This window comes from Saxophila tyrrhenica (assembly GCF_035928015.1).
Source record: "Saxophila tyrrhenica strain CCFEE 5935 chromosome Unknown scaffold_5, whole genome shotgun sequence".
NCBI classification, from domain to species: domain Eukaryota; kingdom Fungi; phylum Ascomycota; class Dothideomycetes; order Mycosphaerellales; family Extremaceae; genus Saxophila; species Saxophila tyrrhenica.
In genome coordinates this window covers 924,137-942,594 of record NW_027041737.1, presented here as the reverse complement: position 1 = coordinate 942,594, position 18,458 = coordinate 924,137, and the positions used below count along the sequence as shown (strand labels likewise).

Here is an 18,458-nt window from a genome sequence, read left to right as displayed (position 1 = left end):
CATACCCACTAAATGGCCAAGATGGCGGTCGCGCATATGCAGCTATTCCACCTCCACAACCTCTCGCACCCTCTCTTCCGCTTCTGGATGTATGAGCTCTCCGAGTTCAGCAGTCTCAGCAATGAGTCGGCGGGCCTCTTCCTCGGTCCCTATGCCCATGTCTTCCATCACGAGCTGCTGCGCAAGCTCGGGCACCAACACAGCCTGGACAAATCCAGACACACCACCCGAGACACCTGCTGTGGCGATCAGATCGTCCTTCTTAGCTTGTGCGCGAAGCTGGTCAGAGAGGTGCGTAACAATATGCTCCGTCCTGCACATAGTATTAGCGTATACGAGTCGTAGGCCGGGCCGTCGTGATCGTCGACTTACATCGTTCGTTCTCCTCTTGGTCCATAATAGCCTACTAGCATCCCTCGCTTCACGCCGTCTGTCACCACCTCTATGGCTGATCTTGATCGTTCCTTCGACCGCTCCTCAAGCTGTCTGCGGTGGTAAGACGGTTTCGTCCCGTCCATGACCGCGAGAAGATGCGCGTCACGCCCAAGCATTCGCTCTTCCAGCCCGTCCCAGTCGATCACCGGCAACTGCCTCGTTTCCCATTGCTGTTCGCCGACGTGTCGTCTGTGATGGGTGCAGAACCGCTGTTGCCACTTGTAGCTCAGCTGTCTGCCTCCAGTAAATTGGTCTTCAAACTCTTCTCGAAGGACCTTGTCCACTTGTTGTCCGCATATCGCACACTCCACCGTTGATACGTAGTCCGTTGGCGGGAACAAATGCGGTGCTGGAACTTCTTCAACGCCAGGACTGCTTGGTGCCGAAGACAGCGGAGACGAAGGCAACGAGTCCGCGTCGTGCCCATGTACCGTACCACCGCCCACCGCTTGCCATTGAGGCTGCTCTCCGGAACTTCCAAACCGAAAAACATCCTGACCTTTCGGCTGCGCAAACTTCGGTGCTGGCGCGACCTCTTTCTGCACCTCTGCTGGCTTTGGCGCATTGAAGCTCTTGTGTGCCTTACTGTCCCGCCGCTGACTGCCTTTTCCATACTTATTCTGCTTACGGCTGTAGGAGGCGGCGAACGGCTTTACGTGTAGATTCGGTGACGGCTTCATGCGCTTGAATGAGCCCTGCGAGCTGAATATCGGCTTGTCATCCTCGCTGGCAGAAGGGTCATCGTCACTGCTGCGCTTGCTACCAGTCGTGCCGGGACTGTCTCTCGAACCTGGGAGTTTGAATGCTGACGGGCTTGCTTGTTCGCTCTTCGTCTCAACGTTCCGTGCATGCCTGAAGCCTGAAGTCTGGGGTCGAGATTTTACGTCACTGGTCCTTGCATCGGATGTAGGTTGTCGCAATGCAGCTCTCTCACTAGCCGTATGGATTCTATCTCGTCTACGAGGTTGTGCGTTCTTCGGCACTATGAACAACGGACGTTTCGGTCTCTCGTCGTCAACACCGATTGTAGAGGACTTCGCATTCGCCCTGCCAGTGGATGTTGCTTTCGGGGCGGGCTCTTCATCGTCGGTGGATACTGGACTACCGTATATGTCTTCCTCTTCCGCAGTCTTGCTGGCGGAGGATGCGGCGCTGTTCGATGCGGGTGGTGTTGGCAGTGGGTCGTGGTGGTCTTGCTGCGTCGCATATGGCTTATTCCCTACCGTCCCAAGCAGACGATGCGAAGTTCTCGAAAGGCTAGGCATTGGAGCGTTCAGCTGTACAAGTAGCTGGACATATCATCATGGTCGTCCGAGCTTGAGGTGAGGTTCGACGCCAACAAGACGCGCTAAGCGGACAAGTCACGCGACCGGCTGCACAACCAATTCTAATAATTGACGAGCATATCCCACCCAGATAAGGTGACACATGGTGGATCTCGTGCGGCACGTAGTTCAATGGTCTATGCTACAGATGTGTACAACCCCAACGCCATGCTTCCCACCCTCCCATACCAACGATGACCTCCAAAGCAACGCTCATGTCATCGACGCTCTGGCCTGCGCATCCATATAACCCTGTCCACCATCCGAATACCTCCCGCTCGGCGACACTGAAGGCGCTCGGCTGTGTGAACGAGAGTGCGATTCCTCTCCATAGCCCTCTCCAGCCGCCAGTGGTGCGTATTCGGTGCTGGACCGCTGGTGACCACGCCTTTTGTCGGATAGCCAAAGCCGGCGCATCTCATGACCCCCGTGCGGGTCACCTTGCTCATTGTTGAACAGTGTGGTCGAATTACCGTTGCTATCGGTCCGGAAGCCTGTTGGTGTCATTTTGGTCCTCTTCCGTCGCCTCTCGCCCCAGACAATGGCAGCAATGTAGAGGACTGCCAGCACCGAAGCGATCACGGCGTAGGCGATCTTCTTGGTCTGCTCTGTATCGCCCGCGAGCATTATTCCAAGCCCACCGTTGATCATGCCGCCGAACACAGCGACGCGGCCGATGGTAAGATGAGCGTACGACCACTTGGTCCGTTGTCCGATCTGCTTGAACTTCTTGTGGTGGATCCAACCGTAGACAGGCTGGCCGATCAAGAGAAGTGCAAGAACCGCTCCAATGATAGGATGCGCGTGCATGAAGAGATCCATAGCGTTGGCAATGCGCGCCCCGGTGGCTATCGCGCCGATAGCTGCGATCCATGCGACGATCTGCAACCCAACATGTATCCACAGGCCACCTCTGAAATTTGCGAGACGGATGAGGATGCCGCCGATGGGGAAGAGGATGACGAAACTCAGAGTGGCAAGCCCGCCATGTATGTTGACAAGTTGCTCGCTGACCTGTGCGCTCGATTCTGTCGAAATCGATTCAGCGCCGGAGCTGGAATCATCCGATACGTTGCTGTCGGCGTCAAGGAACGGATTCGAGGAGTCGCCTCCTTTGGCCCTCTTCAACGGCCACGTGAATGGCGTAGCGCGGTCGTGCTTGCTGATGGTCACCTCAACGTCATTCGAGTTCAGCGGCTCGCCCTTTTTGACCGCGTAGATCCAGTCGGCACGGTCTTTAGTGAAGTCCATAGTACCGCTGGCCCAACTATCGCAATCACCGCAACGCACATTCGCGGTCATCCAGCCGTCCTTGATCCCAGAACCGTCCAGAAGCTCAATGTCTGCCCTCGAGTCCCAAAGCGGTTCCTCATGACCTACACCTATGCGTGGTGAAACTGTAACGTCCTTTCCGTTCTGAGCCTGGTAAAACACGAAGATGTTGGCGTTGGTCATCCCGGACCCCTGGCCCAGGCCAACCCATTGGTAGTCTGACTTTGCGCGGACCTGAAAGAAGATGTCTCCGCGTCCAGTGGTCGCCGTGATGTTGGGAATGTTGAGCTCATAGCACAGACCTTCGAATGGACATGCTTTTGACACGGTCACTTTGTCGTTGTCTGCGTCTGTGGTCGGCCTCCATGCGACGGCAATGCTGGCTTGTTGCTGTAAGCTTCTTATCCAGTACTTGTGCTTGACGTGTTTTACTCACCAAATGCCGCCCCCGCGGTCGCTGCCACGTACGAGGCACGCATCACGACTGTCAGCTATGCACTTTTTCTTCACGAGAGTAGACGGGCGCCGGCTTTAGAGAATAAGAGTAAACAGGCGCCGGCCAAAGAAAATACAAAGTAAGATGGCGATGTCGCGCGACAAAGCGAAGACAACACCTCTTGAAGATATACTTATACCTATTCACGCCATTTATACGCGACCCAGAAGCTGACAAGATCAGCTAAATATACGCAACCGCCCCGACCGAGACCAGAGCCAAGAGAAGGCGTTAGGGAGGTGCAAAGACCAGTGCGGCTGACATTGAAGGTATACCGCAGCATTGTTCCGCCGACCGCGTAACATAATAGTAGCAGTCTTCCAGTCCAGCAGAGCAGAGCGGTGTTTCGGTTTTATCTGACAGAGCGGCGTCTTGGTATTCTCGTGGGAGGAGGCTGTGGGATGGGGTAACGTTGTCCCTTTGAACCCGAAGGATCTGCTCGAAGGAGCCAAAGCTGAGGTCCGCCGAGCCTGGCCTGTGCTTCCAAGCATATTAACCACCAACATGTGGTTACATGTCTGCCCTACAAGCCCTACTGCCTCACAGCGACGAAGCGTATGTGCTTGGCCATGGCAGTGCACCAAAGGAAACCCCTTCTCTCCCTTCCATCAGTTGACACAAGCATCAACGCGAAAGAGAAAATGACGACCATCATTGATAACCCATTCTTGCTATCTTACAACCCCTGCATTATTCTCTGCGTGAGCAGAAGTAAAAGTCTAGGAATTGCATAATCCTCCATCAGCGTTGAAAGGGCAAAGCAATGTACATGAGCCCATTCCTCCAAGATATCGTGTTTCTCCGCAGCACCATTAGTACGCCAATGAGCAGCCCCCACCCTTCCCAATGTGCTGTTCATACATCCACTACGACCTTCTCTCGAGCCTCGAACAAGTGCATTCAGCATGCAGTCTCCGTCAATCTGCCGGTGATGCAGGAGGAATTGATGTGTCCTTGCGAATGCTCGATCATGGATTTGTTGCGAAGACTGAGAAAAAAGCGAGCGCAGATGCCCACTCCGTATTAGGGTCCTTCCAATTCTGGTGACAACGTCATAGCTGGCGATGGTGACTCTGATCGAAGGCGTTGTTCCTCGTAGCAGGACAATCTGAAATGCGCCGATCACCCGCGCGGTAGAGCAAAGGTATTTACACGAAGCGAATTGGGCGAACGTAAGTAAGTTGAGGTCCGCCTTAGTGATCTCCCGGCGGTTCGTAGGTGTAGGCGAAGTCGGCAGTGCCTCCAACAGAGGGATCCATGGCGTGAGCAAGCGGATTGTTAATCCCGCTGTCGTACCCGGAAGGGTTGGCTGCGTTTCCGCCGGTGCTTGCGCCGCCTGGCCGTTGCTCGCCCCTGGCGACGAGATTCTGCAAAAGTCAGCTTCGCGAGAACGATGCTTGTGCAGAGCATAAGCTGCTCACCTCTCTGTACCTAGCGAGGTAGATCTTCAGCGCCTCTCCATAGTTCTCAAACCCAAGCGAAGTCATGGCGAACAGGATATCCTCGCCGTTGACCGTTTTACGCTTCTCCTGCTGGCACTTCTCTGAGGCTGTTCCACAGACATTAGCACTGCAGAGACAAGAGATAGCGGACAGACGTACCCTCACTCGTGATGAAGGAGATGAACTCGCTGACGCACTCCTGCATGCACTCCTTTGCCTCCTTGGCAATCTTCGCGTTGTCGGGGAGAGCCATCTTCATGATGCGGGCGACTGGAGCAAAATTATGAATGTTAGCATCGTTCTCGACGCGCTCCGTTTTCGCCTTGGATCGCTGCTGTGGCTGCGCAGGCGACGACTGCGGGGAGGAAGAGGACATGGTTATTCGTCCAGTCGGCAGCGCGACGACGAGGCTGCAGATCGCAGGCTGACAGAGGAGTCTCTGATTCGCCAGGACATGCAGACCAGGCGCAGAGCGTTATATGTGGACAGGATGCGACGGGCACAACATCCGTCGACGTGCAGGTGTCAAAGGGCTCAGAGCGCACAAGGTCGGGGGTGACAAGGGGATGGCGGGTAACGTGAACCAGTCAGGAAAGGGCAGAGGGATGCAAGGTGCCGTTACTCACCATTGGCAATGGGTAACCATCGGTCCTGTTCTTTGACCTCGAAATCGTACGCTGGATCGTCGCGACTCATTGTGGTCGCGTCGCCTCCTGGCTGGGTTTGCTCATTGTCCTCTGGGCTCGGAACGGCCGCTTCGAGGTCCTCTGGCTCGTGCGATGATTGAGCAGGCGACGCCATATTGTAGTGCGAGGCTTTTTGTATTAGCCCTGCAGGCCACTGATGCGCGACCGACGTGTCAATCGATTCGCTGGCACCACGTCACCGTCCTTGCCGGCAGACCGTCCTTTGCGCCTTGACCCAAACAGCACACCCTGCTGCAGCGTGTGCGACGTTAGATGCAGGCCGGCGTGGAGCAGCCGGCACCGAGAAGCTTGTTGGGTGCGGGAACGGCGAGCGGTGAGTCGGGCCAACTGGTTCGTGTCTTGCTCCGTTTGCAAACTAATCTCTCAGACGTCTTGCGCTCTGCGTCCGCCCTCTCCGCGCAAACGCGCTAACGGCAGGCGCGGCGGCGGTGAGGCCACTGGCGAAACTTTGACGACGGCGCGGTAAATGCCTGCCAAGACGCGCAGATATGATGGCGCCTTGCAGGAGTAGTGCGAGCACAAAGGATGCCCAATATTGTGCTGGTGGCTAGCTCGCTGACGACGGCAAAAAACAACAACCACCAGGTCGCAGACGCACGGAAGCCCGACTGGCAAATAGCGTAGGCGCAGGAACGGGCGACGACGGGTCCTTGCTGCTGTCTTCTCCGCGCTTTGCGCCGCAGGCGATTTCGTTCGGATGAATGATTGTGGTGAGGCGCGCGTGTATGGCGTAGCTTTGTACTCCGAGCGCCACAGCTGTCGGTGTTTGATATCGTCCAGTTGGGCAGACGGTTGTAAATGCGCAAAAAGAACGAGGATTTCATAGGTCGCAGTGGAGAGGGGTCTTTCCTTTTTACCCTAGCGCTCGAGCCAGACACGGCCGTTGCGACGGTCAGCCTTTCTTCACATTCACCGGCCAATCAGCACTTGAAGAATTCACATAGCGCCATGATTTGGTCTACATGTGATTCATCTATTTACCACTCTTATTCGTCTCATAATGGCTCTCCTGGTGTGGACGAGGGAGGAACGACAGCAGTCACCACGCCCCCTCGGCAGAATCAAACAACCGGCGGCTTCTCCCACAGAGGGATAGAGTGGCGAGGTCATCGCGCATGCGGCATGAACGCTTCTGCCCAACTTGTGCTGCGGCCTCACTCCCACTCCTTCGTCGACCGAACTCATCCTAGCTACGTTGATGCGTTGGCAGAAGAGATGAGGCGATGGTCGAGAAGATGCTGAGCCATCTCCAAAAAGCACTTGGGCATTCCAGACGCTGCAAGACCGTTCTACAGCATCAGCCCTGCTATCTGAACAGTACTGACGTTGACAGCAACCAGTCATCTCTCCCCCGTACCTCATGCACTCTTTATCTGTGAAGCCCAATCATCATTTTGCCCGCATCTTTGTTTTTGGAGATTGGGCGACTGAGCCGAACTACTGCAGCTCTGCAGCTACAACGCATGCACGCAATGTGGCTGGACGACGGGCAGCTCGGCGTACTGCAGGGATGTGCGTCGAGGAAGAATATGACGCTCGAGGAAATGTTTCGAGGCAGATGTCACTGTGCAGCACTATTGATGCCCTTGTGCTACCTTTGATTGTCATTCAGGTGGTGTCCGAGCGGACGAAAGGAAATGCTGGAAGATGAGGGTTTGGAAAGGTCAGATGATCTAGTTGATGGAAAGTGACATTTTCTCCAGGACTCTCGAACCGAAGACCGTCCGCTTGAAGTCGATATCAGCGCTTCGACGGTCTTGCTAGGTTCGAGAAGTCCGCCATCCTACGGTAGAAGCTTGTGCGTTCGTCAACTTGTTCCTGGAAGTTGACGGTGCCGAGCATTCGATCTCTGGAGATAGCTCAATCTCTGTGCGTCCATCAAAGAACCCGACTGGGTGGTTTGTCCTACGTGCTCGGCGAAGGTGACCCGGCCCTGGTTCTTCCGTACCACAGCTTCGATAACACAGCGTTTTGGGGCTGTCCGGTGTCATGCGGCAACAAAGAATGTGAATCCGTGCAAACGTCCGTCTGCCTCACTGCTGAACAACTTGGACGTTGTTCTTCTTCTGCTAGGTTGTCAGCAGATGCACCCAGAAAAGGTGCCAAAGTAAGATTACCTTCCACTTGTCCATCTCCTCCTGTTTACTCTGATACTGCTTGACCAAACTCTCCAGCACTTCCTTCAACCCATCCGCATTGGTCTGCAGAGCAGGCAGGACGTCGCTCACCGTCCTCTCCACCAAGACGCCATTGATCATTCGGAAGCACTTGCGCTCGCCGGACAAAGGGCCCAGAGTCTCAAGGACTAGTCTGCCGGCGAAGTCAGTACCGCTGCATGGAGGATGAACGGTATATGCCGACAGCAGGATCAGGTGAAGCAGAAAGCCTATGCAGGAACAATGATGAAATGAGACGGTGCCGTCAAGGAATAAGATCAGATGACTGCATGATACCGCCGCACCAGGCGCCTTCGGAGCCAACCTCGTGGCGGTGAAGCAAGGTTTGTATGTCGGCAGTCACCAGGAAGAGGGTCTGAGTCGTATTTGAAGAGCGGTGGCACACCGACATTGACAGTGCAATATAGAGTTCTTCCACAGACTTACTTGTGCTCTTCGGTTTCTTGTTCGACGTCACCGATCTTCTGGGCGATGGCCTGGAGTGTTTCCTTGTAGTTTGAATATTGGGCTTGCAACTCTGCGGGCGAAGTGAGTGATCCGCTTCATCTCCTGAAAGTGGTAGAGGAGCTGTACGCACCCTGCTGCTTCTTCGCAGACATCTGTTGCTGTGACATGATCTCTAAACCCCAAATTGTATCTGGAGTTTAATCTTGCTGGAAGGCAGTTGATGTTTGTTCAACCTGTAGAGTCCCTCGCTTTAGTCGTGGTGGCAATTTGAACACTTTAGACACCTGAGCTTCACTTGTTCCAGACATCATCACGAAGTCATCGACATCTTCTGCTGAATTACTTCCATTCACGACAAGGAGATACCGCAGGAGTACGATCGCGATGCATCCTCATTTACACACCAAAGACAATCGAGGTAGGCCATTTCCGCCGTCCCGCAACAGCGCCACCATCTGACGAATACCAGGTTGCGAGGAAGTGATGACGGCGCTGGAAGAATGCCACGCGCAAGGCTTTCTGTGGAAGTCGATGGGCATGTGCAGCGATCTGAAGACGCAGGTCAACAAGTGTCTACGAGCGGAGAGACTGGAACGGACGGCGAAGAATCGAGAGCAGGCGAGGGAGAAGCGGGAGAAGATGAAGGCTATCTTTCAAGAGATTGATGCGAACTCTTGAACACGAGCACACCTGATCTATGCATTTGGTGACATGGGCACTGCATGGCTATCTGCTGCGAGCAACCGGCCTGCGGACGACATCAGATCAGAGGAGACTATGGACAACAGATGGAAGGCGCGCGCTCAAAGAGCAGACGCACTGAAGTCGCGGCAGAGGAGGAGCCAGGCAAGACAAATGTGCAGGATTGGAGAGCTGTGTCTCGATGGCATAAGGGCCGCCGTCCTAACCACTTTGAAGTCCTCGGGTCTTTGCATTGGGGCCGCACTCTACCACAGCTGAAGGAGGAGATGAAAACGGCTGGTGAGCGCCTTTGTGAACATGACCACAGTCAAGCATCCAAGTGACAGTGTTCGGCAGCCCAGATATGCGATATTGGTACACACGAGGCTTTCGCCGCACCTGTCGATGTGGCTAGGGATTTCAGCTTCAGCGGGGGCACCATTGGCGGCTTCGATCATATTCCGGTTGTCATGGTGGATGTTGGCGATTGCTCAGCAGTGGACAGTGTGAATGCGGACAGTGTATTTGTAGGAGACATACGAAGTCAGACCACTCAATCAAGCATCATTTTGTATTCATGAGCTCCAGCTGCTTGCTGTTGTGTCCCCTCGAGCCAACGACTCATTCTTCTTATCATACAACCTGATGATGATGGTACGACAAAGAAGAACCAATAAGTGCCTCGACCGAGAGCATAGCAGATCAATCCACTAAGAAAGTAAGGAAGCGAGGGCTTGCACGGAGTGGAGAGGTTTGATCAATGATGCACAGCAGAAGTGAAAGCAAAGTGTTGTATTATTCGTGGACTTAAATGCAGCCTGTATGTATGCGGCCTGTCCCGATCTGAAATGGCACAACTCGCAGAACGCAACAAACCCAAAAGCAAAAACGCTATAACCAAACAAAACTCGCACCCAAGAAAAGCCACAATCAAAGAAACACTCAATCCAAAGAAACAGGTGGCGAACCGCTGCGGTGTTGGAGTTCGCTTTGCGCGGAGCGGGGACGACGACAGTGTTGAAAGCCGCCGGTAGCTCTTCGAAGGACCGAACGCCGGCGAGGGATGTCGAGGTCGTCGTTCGGGGTGAGGGTGTCGAGCCTCCGGTGGAGTGTGAGATGGTTAGCTGGGTTTTCGAGGAGGAAAGGCATGTGGTGGAAGACTTACAATCTGCGGCCTTGCAGAGTCGCAGTGACAGGTCAAAGTCGTCTGCAAGGCCTGGAAAATGTCGTCGAGCTGGAGAGGTGCCCGGCCTTCCGCCACTCCTGCACCAAGAGCACAATGTGTCCTCGTCTCGCCGCCACAAGACTCGACAAAGTGCCCTTGCCTCTCCATCACTCCATCACTGTGAGGTTGTTAGCGACGTCGAGCTGTGAACCTGTGATGGGAGCACTCACCCCTTCACCCTCCCCACAACCACCTGTTGACCTTGGCCTTCGCCATAGTCCACAGCTCCGAAACAATGTTCCTTGCCGCCACGAGGTAGCCGACCTCGACCTCGGGCTGGTGTTCCGGTACCGGTTCGCGATCGCTTCGGTAGAAGCCGCCTTTCGAAAGTCGATCTTCCCACTCTGCATGGGAGACAAGCGGTCCTTGCTCCGCAACGGGGTCGATCGTCGGCGTTGGTTCGCGTCGATAGCTGATCTCTGGTGCCGGGTTGCGGCTCCTGATTCGCGCGACTCGTTTCGGTCTTGAGGCTGGATGAGGTGGTTGAGGCCTCCGAGGTGGGTCCCTCAGATCGAATTCACGCTGTGCCTCGGGTGACAAAGCATCCCGGAAGGCTTGCGCAAGACTTGTCTTCGTGGCTGCGTGGGAGAAGATGTCAGCAAATGTTCTCTGAGGGAATGCGTGAGAGTGAAGGGATGATCAGCCGCTGCGGCGGCGGTGCTTGTGCCGTGACCATGGAGAAGAGGCGGCAGATCTCGCAGAGAGGAAAGGTTCGAGTGGAGGGGTGATCAGCCGCTGCGGCGGCAGCACTGGTGTTATGACTGTGAGAAGAAGCTGGACTTACCGAATCGGAAGGGCTGCGCATTGGCTGCTGGCGTGACAGGCAGCTCAATGCCCTCCGCACGGGCTGCGGCCATCATCTTCCCGTTCCAACGGGAGCGTCGTGCCGGCATCGGTGGCCATGCCTGAGACGACTGCCAGGTGGATACGTCTGAGTATATGCTCTTCTAATGAGCGGAGACGAGTCAGCGATGCCACAGAGTCAGAGTGATCATGACATACCGTATCTTCCTTGGCTGCCAACATCTCGCGAAACTGGCGAGCGGCGGCTCGGTGTTCCCGTTCCGCATCCGACTGCTGGTCGACCTCGATCTGCTGCTTGCATGGCTTCCCCTGAACCTCCATCCTGACCCTCTCGATCTCCGCCGCGATAGTCTCGCCGAACTTGAGGATCTGGGTGTTGGTGTATCGCTACTGGGGAGGCTCCTGCTGGTGCGGCACCTCTGGGGGCTGCGTGCCAGAGGATCGAAGCGAAGGAGCTTTGCTTGTCATGGCTGGGTGTCGTCAGCAAGTTTTAGAGCACCAAGGGTTCAGGTGGACATACAAGTGATGCTGCCGTCGTCAATCAGGTGACCCATGTACGAAACATGAGAGCCGCCGGTGTCGGCGCAACCTTCGACAATGCGCTTCATCTTGAAGTACAGATCAAACGGCACTGTCTGTCGCTTCCAGTTGCAGATGTAGACGCCGCTCGCGTACAGTTTGCCTGGATCAGTCAGTGGGAGCAAGAACATGTAAAGAGAGGATTTACTACTGACCGTCGTCCTTCAGGACGCATCCGGGCTTTGGCTTGAGCATCTCCCCCGCCTCGAAAAATCGACGACGGACGTGCTTCGCCTCGCTGCCTGTGAATTTCCGCTCAGGAGGCGTCTGATCTGGTATCAGACTAGGTTCTCTGGGAAACGAGGCAGCAAATGCAGTCACATCAATGGCTGTAGTGGCGGGGCAGGAAGCACTCACCCCGAGGAAGTCTCGGCAGTGCGGTCGGTGAGCCTGCGGCTGGAGTTGGTGCTGGAGAATGTCGAATTCGAAGTCGGCATCTGTGGCGGCAGATGTGAACCCGATCGGCGAAGCGACCAGGAAGTCGTGGATGAGAAGGTGGTGACAGTAGCCTTTCTGGCCGAAGCCATGGCAGGGCCACGCATGCCTGTCAACATGCGGCGAGCCGGAGAGAGTTGCTTGCTGATTTGAACTGAAGTTCGCACCGTGCTTGCTACATGATCGACGACATTAGCATGGTTGTTTTGAGAATGAATGGATGACCATGGATCTGTGGAACAAGATGACGACGGCGATGGGGACAGTCAGGTACAGCTGTGTGCGTGGCTTTGCAGATGAGGGAGGTGCACGACGGTGCAAGAGACATGGCATTGAGTGGGATGAGGGCAGGAGGCAGAGGATGAGATGGGGCAGGCAGTGAGTGATGCTGGCGAAGTGACAGTGGAGTGAGTGCATGTTCGCGGGAGGTGCATTGGGGGTAAGTGAGAAGGAAAGCAGTCGCCGGTACCTCTGTAGTTTAGAAAACTGGAGAGAAAAGAAGAAGGAGAGAAAGAGCGAGAGGGAAAGATTCATACATACCAGAACGCGTCCGCGCGTCCACTGCGCACAGAGCAACAACAACAACAAACGCACAGAAGCCTTTGGAGTCCAAGAGCCCCAAGGGTTTCAAGTGCACCAAAGTTGAGAGTGCCACAGGTGGCGATGCTGATGCTGGACGGAGAACATGCCATCCCCCCTTCGATGGGGATAGGTCAACGCCCGCGAGCAAGCCTGATGGCGATGTTATGTGATCCGCTCTGTATACTGCTGATGTTCGCTCAATTCGGACAGCTGCGCCGGGTGCCGTTCATCTCGAGGCAGCTTCACCCTTCGTGCTCGTCCGCAGCGCACAAATTTGGCTTCTGCCACTATTTGTGGCGCATATCTCAGGCGGACGCGAGTTGTGGAAGTGGCTACTTCGCTCCGTGGTTGCCTCAGCCTGATCGTGCATCGCTTCCGTAGAGTAGTCGCTGTTGTCGCTGGTGCCCCGTTCCCCAAGTTGCCATGTCCGCAACTGCGAGCAATCCCGGGTGAGGTAGCGGAGAGCCATTCTTCAGGCCTTCGAAGGAGTCTTTCATGATGTTGTAAAGTTTCCTCCTCCGTTCGTGTGCAACGTTCCTTGGTCTGCAGCCTGCAACACGATCAACCATCGAAAATGTTGGCAGACATCCGTGGTGCGACTGGCTCTGAGCACAACAAAGCTGGCCGTAAGCCGCTCTCGTATGCATTAAATCGCACAGTCCAGGGTAAGAATGGCCAGGTTTTTACCACTTCGTATGTGGCCAGACAAGCATGTGTGGCCAGCCAGGCGTTCTGAAGTATCAGACGCCCGCCAAGCTCTATGCTCATGCCCTTGGGCATGGCAAATTTCAGATTTGTCGTCCAGACGGGAACGGACATATCAAGCAGCCTGGGAGACATGGCGGGGGTTCCCCCTCGGCGGTTCGAAGACTGGCAAGGTGGCCTGCTGGACCAGGCCTGCTCCAGGCTCAAATCAGCAGCACAACAGCGGAGCAACTCTCCTTCTCATGATCAGAAATGACGAACAGGCCAGTGTAGCGCCAGTCAAGCAGTGGAACGGGAGAAGAGGAAGAAGGGGAAGGGGAAGTTGAACTGCAGGCGCGATCTGACGTTCTAAATTGCCTCTTCTGGCGACGCGGCCAAGCCTAACGCAACACGCCACCCTTTGCGTTCAACTCACAATCTTACGACACTACTTGCTGTCCCAGCTCACATCAGATGCATCACAGTCTGCGTTGATGGTTCTCCGCAGATCAAGCCACTAAGGTATTCCAGCGAGCTGCAAGATTGCTCACACAAGCGAGTAGGGATCTTGCATGAGGCGGACCCCGTCGCCTTGAGCTTCTAGCAAACCAGCCTATGGTTCTCGGTAGCTTCGGCCCTCGCATGCTTGAAGGCATGGTCTGTTTTAAGTACGAACCACCCTGCTGTGGAACAGTCTCATGCCTGTTGTGTAAACGCGTCGCCTTCTGTTCATCAGCGGTCTGATGTTTCGCACTGTCAACGCACATTGACCAATTGTTGTGGCAGGACATTTAAGATAAGACATTGCTGCCAGGCAAAGAAGAGCAGGGCAGCTACTGACGAATGACATCCCTTTCACCTCGACTGGGCAGCAAGTTGAGACCGACCTCCATGTAATGACAGTCACAAGCACTACTGCGCATACCCGCACGACTGCTTTTGACCAGATTCACGGATCGACAGGACACCCGTAGCGGTTTCCTCGCGCCTGGGATCACAGCAGCGTTCCCGAATTACATCGGTCGAGGGGGCATCAAATTTGCTTTCGAGGTACGTACCCAGTCTCCTGTCGCATCACTTCTCACTGAACAAACGCGGGACATCCAGGTTCTCTCTTTCCCAAATCCTGCCTTCCCAATTCTCCTCGCTAGGCAGTGCACCGCTCTCCTGCATTTGTGTCGCTACCTCTTCCGCTTCAGACCAGGCCCTCAAGACGTTCTCTCCCAGGAGACCCGCTACTTCCCCATCTGTCACGTTCTCCCTTTCAATCAGTCGAGCGATCAGCTCGGGCCATTTCGAAGTGTCCTGTCCTAAATTAGCATCTCTTCTTCAAAGCGATCGGAGCAGCCTACCTCCAAACCCTCCACTATGAGAGTAGTCCCATCGAAATCACTCCCGAGGCCAACATGCTCCCACCCGATCAAGTTGGCAATGTGCATGATATGATCCAGCATATCCTCCGCAGTCGCCTTGTCCTTCCCTTGCTTCCTGAGGAACGGCTCTACGGCGGGAACCATTACGACTCCCCGGTTGCGCTTCACCATCTGCAAAACATCATCTGGAACGTTGCGGCCATGGTTCGTCATCGCCCAAGCGCCGCTGTGGCTGTATATCACAGGTGCTTCGGCGACTTTTAAAGCTCCTCGCATGGTCTCCGCACTGACGTGGGACAGGTCAACAAGCATGCCGAGTCTGTTCATCTCTCTCACGCATGTTTCGCCGAAAGATGTCAGCCCAGCGTCCGGTGCTCCTGGCACTTCAGGGTCGACTGAGACCCAACTTGTCGCAAAGGCGTTGTCGGAGTTGTGTGACAGCCTTGAAGAGGGTCAGCCAAACTCTCAGACACGGTATGTATTGCTACTACGCACGTCATATACCGCACTCCCAAATTGAAGAACAGCCTCAACGATCCAAGACCATTGCCAGTAGAGTGGCCGCCTTCAATCCCAAGCATAGACGCTATGAGGCTGGAAGTATGCGCGGTCCGGACATCGGCTGGTGTTGTACAGAGCTTCAGGTGAGATGGATATGCCGTGATGAGCCGGTGGGTGATGTCGATTTGTTCGAGAGTGTCGCGGACACACCACTGAAGGATGGGGAATGCTGTCAGCTCAATCTTGCTGTCGGAGAATCTGTGCTACTATCTACAGCGACATTAAAAATGACATACATTTGGTTCATTCAGACCCAGCGCCCTCGTAACAACCGGGGCAGTGGCTTCGCATCCGCAAGAATGGCCATTTGAGGTCTGCTCAGCTCCAGGCACGCTCAAACGCATTTCCTCTGGATTGGGGACGTAGATCGACCAGAACTGCCCGCCCATCATCCCCGCTCGCATCTTCTCAAGGCTAGTATGACTCGAGAGGTTATTCGTGAAGTCATGCTTGTAGATCTGGTTATGCAGCTGTTGTCGTAGGAGAAACGGGAAATCGTTGTGGCCATCGATTAAAGGCGTCTTCTCAAGAAGCCGTTTGGCACGAGCGAGAGGAGCTTCACCGTTGCTCTGCCCGCCGAGAGTGGCCATGACGATGTTATAGCAGTTACTTCGAGGTCAAGATAACAGTCTAAAGGTCGGCGAAGGTAGTATGCTGCAGATGCTGACTCATGAGCTCGTTATGTGCCGCGCAGACCGTGATTAAATGACAACGAGGGAGTCGGTAGTGTCTGGTGGACTTAGGTTTTCGGTGCGAGTTTGCAAGCAGGAACAGTCTATCAATCGACCAATTGGCGAGATGGACTCAAGACGACGCAGGCGGGCGAGAAACCATGTTCAGTGGGGCATGAGTTGTTACGCGATTTGCCTCTGTACGAATGCACAGCAGAATCCTTCGGATGATTCCGTGTCAAGTTCGGAGACCTATTTGAGCAGATTAAGATAGAGGCCACGTCTCGATGTTACAGCTGAGGCAAGGTGGCAAGACTTTTAGAGTACGTAGGAGCGTATCATGTAGTTGCAGCATATAACAGATCACTGCCGGCAACCCAAGTGTCTCGAAGGCTACGTTTCCCCTTATGCTCCCATTGGCAGTCGGCTGCTACGCTTTAAGCTTACCAGATCAGAGATCACGACCTGCGAGCCTAAGATGTCCCCCAGCGAGCCCTGAGCGCGTTCCCAGTCCTCTGAAATAACCCCGGCTGCTCCTCATCGTCGTCAGCCGCCAACACCTCCCTCCTTCCCTCTTGGAGATCCACCGTAGCAAGGTCGACGACCTTCGTGCGATGCCAAATCTTCCAGCCGGCCCAGATGACAAAGAACAGCACGAGAATGATGTACGCAATAACAAAATCGACCCAATGTTGCGGGTTGATCAGCGTGCCGTAGCCTTGTATGAAGACCAAGCTGTCCTACTATTAGTTGCACCGCACGGGTCAATGAAGCAAGATCAGGCCACTCACAAAGGATTGAAGATTGCAACAATCCATGCCCCATACGGATACAGGAAGGCATGGAACGGAAGTTCATCTGGTGTATGGCCTTGCAAGCGCCATGCTCTCCGAAAGCGAAGGTGTGTGATGCCAACTACGGACCAGACAATCAGACCTCCTGCGCCGATGAGGTTGACGAGATAGCCGAAGACTTTTCCACCGCCTTCAGAAATGGTGGTCAGGGCGATGAGCCCGACGGCGTTGCTCGCGACGGCTGCGTAGACAGGAACACCACCAAGGTGTGTTTTTCCGAAGAATCGGGGAGCTCGTCCCTGGTCGGCCAACGATTTCAATGTCCGTGACGCAAGATAAATGCTGCTGTTCGAAGCGCTGAAGGTCGCGAAGAAGATGAAGGCGTTGATCAAGTGGCCGCCCCACGAGTAACCCGCTCTTACCAGCATGATCGCGAATGGACTGGACCCAGCACGGCTGTCTGCCGTCAAAAGGTCTTCGTCTACAGCACTCACGCTGATGCCGGCGAAGGACATCAGTCCCCAGTAGATGATGATCTAGCAGAAACGTCAGTGTCTTAAGCCGTCTCTGAGAGGTCTTGCATCCGCCAGCTCGACTTACAATTCTGAAAAGACTTTGCTTGATCGCAGAGGGGACGTCCTTTGAAGGTCTCCTCGACTCTCCAGCCGTCACAGCGACCAATTCAGTGCCGCTGTAGTACACTGCCGCAAGTACGAAGGACTGCCCGAATCCATTGATGCCGTTGATGACGGGTCCAGGTTCTGCCCAATAGCGAAAGCCAATGTAGTCGCCGCCCATTGCCCCGGTGTTGACAAGAATGCCTGTCTGTGGGTTAGTAGTGCTTCAGAAATTCAATTGGTAACGAATGATCCACACTGACTGAGCAACATGGTGATCCCGACAGTCACTATTTTGATGGTGGCAAGCCAGAACTCGACCTCTCCGTACACGATGATGCCGAGTAAGCCAATGACCTACAGACAGAAAGGTAGAGAGGTCAGTCGTTGTCTTAGGGCTCTGCGGAAAACTCGTACCTGATAGAAAGCCCAGAACAAGAGAATCCAAGCGTAAGCTGGGACCTTGTCGGTCCAGTAGGAGAGTACGATGGCCTGGAGCAAGGCAAGCATCATCAGTCATCGTGTCTCGGAACAGTGGCGCTGCCTCAACTCATGAGCACTTACAATGAGGTTGTACTCTGCGGCAAGGTTGATGGCCCACTGCAGCATGTTACTTCGTAGTCCTCACTGTTCTCTGGTGCACACGAACCAAATACCAATAATTCCATCCGAGTGCAACCGCGACAGCCCCGTCAATGAATATGCCGGCCAATTCGGTGAACGCACCAGCCGAAGGGTAGAGTGTAGACATCTCGCCGATGGACTGCATGACGAAGAACACGTCGATCCCGATAACGATGAAGCACACCAGGGCTCCGACCTGTCGCTGGTCAGTTGTAACAAGCTGCACGCTGTTGGAGAACTTACCGGGCCAGACGAGGCTATCGACACCCCAACACCGTACCAGATGCTTGCTCTGCACACATGTGTCAGTGACAAGGCATCCGTCCTGTCTTGTAGGCGCATACCCAATCACTCCTCCGAGGCTTATCATCCGCATATGCCTCGACTTCAATTGTCTGTGAAGGCCGTGATCAACAACCGTGCCATGGGACGTGACAGCGAGATGTTCTTTGGTATCGACTTCCGTTGGCTCCATGGCAGAGCCTTCCTTCATCTCCTCAGCCATAATGGCGTCGTGGGTATGGTTA

The 18,458-nt window shown here is 54.7% G+C and overlaps 9 protein-coding genes across 9 annotated transcripts; 1 reads left to right on the top strand and 8 right to left on the bottom strand.

Annotated features, from left to right (window-relative positions):
• Positions 1-42: 42 nt before the first annotated feature.
• On the bottom strand, positions 43-1,700 carry LTR77_003761 (uncharacterized protein; the record flags this gene model as incomplete). The annotated part of the gene is made up of 2 exons (XM_064801016.1): positions 43-313; positions 373-1,700. 2 exons carry the CDS (start codon positions 1,698-1,700, stop codon positions 43-45), a joined length of 1,599 nt encoding a protein of 532 aa, XP_064660967.1.
• Positions 1,701-1,973: 273 nt separating this feature from the next.
• LTR77_003760 (uncharacterized protein) lies at positions 1,974-3,511 on the bottom strand (the record flags this gene model as incomplete). Its single annotated transcript, XM_064801015.1, has 2 exons — positions 1,974-3,415; positions 3,469-3,511. The coding sequence occupies 2 exons, from the start codon at positions 3,509-3,511 to the stop codon at positions 1,974-1,976; spliced, it is 1,485 nt and encodes a 494-aa protein (XP_064660966.1).
• A 1,210-nt stretch (positions 3,512-4,721) lies between these two features.
• On the bottom strand, positions 4,722-5,771 carry HAP3 (transcriptional activator hap3; the record flags this gene model as incomplete). The annotated part of the gene is made up of 4 exons (XM_064801014.1): positions 4,722-4,895; positions 4,950-5,077; positions 5,130-5,240; positions 5,597-5,771. 4 exons carry the CDS (start codon positions 5,769-5,771, stop codon positions 4,722-4,724), a joined length of 588 nt encoding a protein of 195 aa, XP_064660965.1.
• Positions 5,772-7,746: 1,975 nt separating this feature from the next.
• GIM4 (Cochaperone prefoldin complex subunit) lies at positions 7,747-8,453 on the bottom strand (the record flags this gene model as incomplete). Its single annotated transcript, XM_064801013.1, has 3 exons — positions 7,747-7,987; positions 8,281-8,371; positions 8,432-8,453. The coding sequence occupies 3 exons, from the start codon at positions 8,451-8,453 to the stop codon at positions 7,747-7,749; spliced, it is 354 nt and encodes a 117-aa protein (XP_064660964.1).
• A 232-nt stretch (positions 8,454-8,685) lies between these two features.
• LTR77_003757 (uncharacterized protein) lies at positions 8,686-8,979 on the top strand (the record flags this gene model as incomplete). Its single annotated transcript, XM_064801012.1, has 2 exons — positions 8,686-8,719; positions 8,771-8,979. 2 exons carry the CDS (start codon positions 8,686-8,688, stop codon positions 8,977-8,979), a joined length of 243 nt encoding a protein of 80 aa, XP_064660963.1.
• A 1,402-nt stretch (positions 8,980-10,381) lies between these two features.
• Positions 10,382-12,117, bottom strand: LTR77_003756 (uncharacterized protein; the record flags this gene model as incomplete). The annotated part of the gene is made up of 7 exons (XM_064801011.1): positions 10,382-10,785; positions 10,992-11,154; positions 11,210-11,380; positions 11,429-11,481; positions 11,532-11,693; positions 11,746-11,882; positions 11,948-12,117. The coding sequence occupies 7 exons, from the start codon at positions 12,115-12,117 to the stop codon at positions 10,382-10,384; spliced, it is 1,260 nt and encodes a 419-aa protein (XP_064660962.1).
• Positions 12,118-14,365: 2,248 nt separating this feature from the next.
• LTR77_003755 (uncharacterized protein) lies at positions 14,366-14,976 on the bottom strand (the record flags this gene model as incomplete). Its single annotated transcript, XM_064801010.1, has 2 exons — positions 14,366-14,596; positions 14,644-14,976. 2 exons carry the CDS (start codon positions 14,974-14,976, stop codon positions 14,366-14,368), a joined length of 564 nt encoding a protein of 187 aa, XP_064660961.1.
• A 426-nt stretch (positions 14,977-15,402) lies between these two features.
• On the bottom strand, positions 15,403-15,815 carry LTR77_003754 (uncharacterized protein; the record flags this gene model as incomplete). The annotated part of the gene is made up of 2 exons (XM_064801009.1): positions 15,403-15,435; positions 15,462-15,815. 2 exons carry the CDS (start codon positions 15,813-15,815, stop codon positions 15,403-15,405), a joined length of 387 nt encoding a protein of 128 aa, XP_064660960.1.
• Positions 15,816-16,369: 554 nt separating this feature from the next.
• On the bottom strand, positions 16,370-18,436 carry LTR77_003753 (uncharacterized protein; the record flags this gene model as incomplete). The annotated part of the gene is made up of 9 exons (XM_064801008.1): positions 16,370-16,631; positions 16,688-17,226; positions 17,291-17,511; positions 17,571-17,664; positions 17,725-17,799; positions 17,872-17,907; positions 17,957-18,127; positions 18,175-18,223; positions 18,276-18,436. The coding sequence occupies 9 exons, from the start codon at positions 18,434-18,436 to the stop codon at positions 16,370-16,372; spliced, it is 1,608 nt and encodes a 535-aa protein (XP_064660959.1).
• Positions 18,437-18,458: the final 22 nt, after the last annotated feature.